General features: G+C 49.5%; 1 protein-coding gene across 1 annotated transcript; it reads right to left on the bottom strand.

Moving 5' to 3' along the window:
* Window positions 1-1,312: 1,312 nt before the first annotated feature.
* JR316_0012532 (uncharacterized protein) lies at window positions 1,313-2,671 on the bottom strand (the record flags this gene model as incomplete). Its single annotated transcript, XM_047898157.1, has 3 exons — window positions 1,313-1,329; window positions 1,415-2,498; window positions 2,600-2,671. 3 exons carry the CDS (start codon window positions 2,669-2,671, stop codon window positions 1,313-1,315), a joined length of 1,173 nt encoding a protein of 390 aa, XP_047743046.1.
* Between the last annotated feature and the right edge of the window lie 1,672 nt (window positions 2,672-4,343).

Raw genomic sequence — 4,343 nt, 5'->3', positions numbered from 1 at the left:
TGGGAATGTGGCTGGTGGATGGCGTCGAAAAAGCGGCAACAGAGAGCACTCGATGAGGGTGAGAGACAGGTGGCGACAAGGGTGCTGACGCGTTGGAACGGGTAGTCACGTCACCACAATCACACGTGGGGGTCCCGCCTTGGCCTTGGCACTAATCCCGCCATTGCCCTAGATTGGAATGAGTGCATGCGCCGTATAGCGGTCGTTGAGCAGTCGGTAATGTACAATGGCGGGATTTGAAAGCTGAGTTTACGCTGCATATGCAGGTGGATGTCCTTTGTTGAACAGCACACCCTTGAACACAAGCGAATCATCGATGTGTCGCCATTGGAATCCGCCCAACTCGCGCGTACTTCTTTTTGTTGTGTCACCCGACGCGTAATGCCCGCAGGCAAATTTCTCCATTGTTTCACAAGTTTGGTTCCAACGGAGGGGAATCATCTCGACGCCTGAGGAAGTTGAAAGAGTAATTGAAATGTTTAATGGTGTGGATGGCAGACGGAGAGGTGGAGGATTATGTCGAGATCATTACAATCACAACTGGATGGATATCGGGAATGAGGAGTGAGAACAAATACACTAAAAATTCATTGGCTGTGTCGGAGGGGTTTTTTGTTGAGAAAAAAAGGAAACTCACCGAAGGGGGCGCTCGACAATGATCTCACGCACAATCAATTTGCTCTCATTCTTCAGGTTTTCCTGGTTTACTATTATGGCATTGTCAGTGGATGGGTAATAAAAGGAGGAACACGCACAAGATGCCGCCCATGAGGTGGAGTCGAGCATTTCTCTGGGACTCAGGCATTTCCTCACAACGTCGGGTACTAGTGACATCCCAAATTAACACTGGTATTGTATAACACCCATCATGTTTGCATCCAGCTGGCTTCCATTGAAGATGAAGAATGTTGACGCACATTGGCTGGAGTGATCTTCGAGATCTGTGCGTCATCTTTCCCAACAAAGTTCATAGCTGTCTCGACAAGCACCTCGATACTGCTGCATCAAGTTTTTTCCTTCAAGCTTTCGCTCTGAGATGGTGTGCTTCATTAGTGCCAGATAGTCGGCACGGGGGTAAGGATTATCGCAAGTCGAAGAAGACGGTGTTGGGTGGCCAGTTTTGTATGTTGCCTAGAGAAGAAAGCTGATAGGCCGAATTACATGATTTCTGGACTCTGGCTGAACAATCCGTCGGAAGTGCAAGGAAGGATCGGTATATACGAAGTAATAAGAGATCATGGGCGTGTTGTAGGTAGGCGGCCTGACTGGGGACGTAATCGAGATGGGCATTGAATGGAAAGGTGGCTTTTGTTTAACGTTGTGGAATTCCTGTTAAAATGATCAACAAAGAGGGCGGCTGACGCAGAAGAAGATGCAGATATTGGTGATTCAGGTGGCGGAGGCGGTAACGCACGTCTGGGTGCAGGTGTTCTACCGCTGCCGTTGCTGCTACGCGGGCGCAATGCTGCCCCGGATGTAGACGCAGATGTCAACGAAGAGGGTCCATCAGGTAGAGGTAATAATGGCAAGGGTGAGTTGGAGCGGGCATGTGAATTAGTTTGAATAGTTGACGTAGGTGTAAATGTAGACGATGAAATTTGAGCTAGAGTCGTAGATTGTGCAGTATTAGCAGTAGTACCAATGTTCGTGTTTGTGTTCGTGTCCGTGTTCGTGTCGCTAGGTGCGGCGTTGTTAAGAGAACCTCCAGCTTTGCCATCATAGAGATCATTAATATCCCCCTCCTTCTCCCCCTCATCTCCCTGATCGCCGTGCTGCACTTGGATTAACGTATCTTCCACTTTTCCACCCAAACAAAAGGCTACCTCCGTCGCCGGGTGTATAGCAGGAGGAGATGACAATAAGACTGGAGTCGGAGAGGGCGATGGGGATGGCAGCGCTAGTGGTGACGTTGCCGAAAACCCTAAGGGAGTCCTCCCTCCACCCTCACCTGTCCCAACAGGCGAACGACCACCCCCTCCATATCCCGACCCAGAAGCAGAGCCAGACTCTGAATCATAACCAGTGACCAACTCATCCCCACCAGTGCCCCGGGAGAGCTCAGCGCCAAGCATCGGCTGGGACATATATGGCTTGTAAGTATAGTTCAGGCCCTCTGCCGTGCGCGAGAACTGCGCATACGGGTCATTCTTGATGTTGCTCCTCCGCCTTTGTTGTTTATCGTAGTCTTCAGTATCAGAGATAATGCCGTCGATATTTCCACTCCCGTTGGACGCAGCAGTACCCGTGCTCCGCATGCGCGAGTGCAGATGGGCCTGCGTGTCGAGCGAGTGCGAGAGGCCGTGCGTGGGCCGCGGTCTGGAGGTGAAATGGGGGTTGGAGGTGGACTTGGTGCTGTCCGCATCATCTTGCGACTGAGAGTGGAAGTGAATGCGGGGTGTGGAAAGCTTCCTGCGGTTCGGTATCCGAATGATGCCCTTGAGTGACGAGATCGTTTGGGAAAAGGAAAGCTTGTTCGTATGTGTGCTGCAGCCACGGGTCTACACAAGCAACATAGCAGTTATAAAGAGTAAGTACAAAGACAAAGTTGAACGCAACGATCGGTGCATGTGCAAATAACGGTTGGGAAAAAGTGACTGACCTTGTTCTGAGAGCGTCCGTTATGAGCGCTAGGCACAGGCGACACCACAGGCTGTATCGCTGAGACCTCCATGTACAGGTTATGTTGAAGGGGGTCGTGGGCTCGTTTGAGCGATTGTTGTTTGTTTCGACGTTCAAGACGAAAGCAGTCAAAAGGCCAAAGCAAGCCGAATGACGCAAATGAAACAATCAACTGCTTTCTGAATGCAGGTGCAGCGAAGCCGGGGAGCTCACAATGTAATGTGGGAATCGGGGGAATGGGGGATCAGGAATGTATATGGCAGTTCAGAATTGGTTTAGAACAAGCACGCCTCGAGGTTGGCGCAGATAGGGCACCCGCGCGGACTTTGTCTCTGTCGAAAATAAACTGATTGGATTAAAGCAAAATTAGCACTGGAAACCAAACCTGGAGCACTTGAATACAGTACTTGCAGAACGCAATGTGTGAACCAAGGTTCAACTCACCTTGTAGCCCGTGTGGGGACGCCGACTGTGCCTCCTCCGCTGACTCAACCGCGCAGAATGACAAAGACGTGTGATAATCGGTGGGCGAAAGGTGGGTCGCTGGTTGAGATGAAAGAAAAGGAGAAAACGAACGCTCGTTACGCGGTCTTTGCGGTGGTGGTCGGTCAGCTTCAAGACATAAGCAGGGTCTTGAAGCAAAAGGACGCACAAAAGTACAATTCCGAGCAATTATTGCAGAATCGGCACGGATCCAGGGTGAGAAGCGGGCGTCCTTTCTCTAACATACAAAATACAAAACACAGCCGGTGATGGCCCCGATCAGAGAGGACTTGTGCCCAACGCGCATTTTCCATTTTGAAACTCAGTCAACGCCGACTTCCCTTTCCTGCCATTTCGCCCGCAACCACTACTTTAACAACAACTGCGTTTCATATGTTTTATGTCTTTCTCCTCCAGAAAACACAGTGCTCGCGCATGGATCCTCCCCGCCTTTTGGTGACATCACCCAGATAATGACGGGCAGAGTCGTGCATTCATCGGAACACTTCCAAGCCTAGTACAATCAACATACCGCATCTCCAGGGATATGACCAGTGAATGAACAAGTTTCCTGCGTAAAAGGGCTTCTGGTTCATCCAATCGCCATTGCACAAATTGAATTATAGCTCAATGGACATACCTTGGACCTGCATCAACCCTTTGCCTGCCCCACCTATTTCTCTTCCATTCTGCACCTATAACCCAGTAAAATTATATCATAACATCAAAACGAGTTGAAGGGCTATGCGGCTCAACAATCCTTCCATGCCGTCTTGAGCCTGTTGTCATTTACGACCTCAATACCCACCCGACCAAGGTAAGTAAGAAGCCGTCGTCACAGATCAGTTATCTAGCTATTGATGCCATTGGCCATTTACCCCCTTCAATCCCACTCCTCCGCAGCTCAACGGCTGTGTGGCACATAGGCGAATTCGTTCACAAAAAAAGACAAGACCGTAAGGTGAAAACCAAGTATATAATTAATGAAATTCATACAATCGACGAAACCATTGAATATCAAAACAAAACGAGCGTGTAATTTACCACATACGAACGAAAGATGACCAGATCAAAGCCTAAAGGACTACGGGTAGAAAGAATGAAACACTAGATCGAGAAATACCTAGCGAATGAATACAGTTAATGTTGATGTACGTCCCACCGTCGCCCTCCATCCGCTCCAGTTTCTACTTCTACCACATCCTGGATAAAACAACCTCCAGAAGCCGGCTGCTTTGTTG

Source organism: Psilocybe cubensis, chromosome 12 (genome assembly GCF_017499595.1).
Source record: "Psilocybe cubensis strain MGC-MH-2018 chromosome 12, whole genome shotgun sequence".
Classification (NCBI taxonomy): domain Eukaryota; kingdom Fungi; phylum Basidiomycota; class Agaricomycetes; order Agaricales; family Agrocybaceae; genus Psilocybe; species Psilocybe cubensis.
Note: the sequence above shows the minus strand (reverse complement) of the source record. Positions and strands in the feature narration are given on the sequence as shown.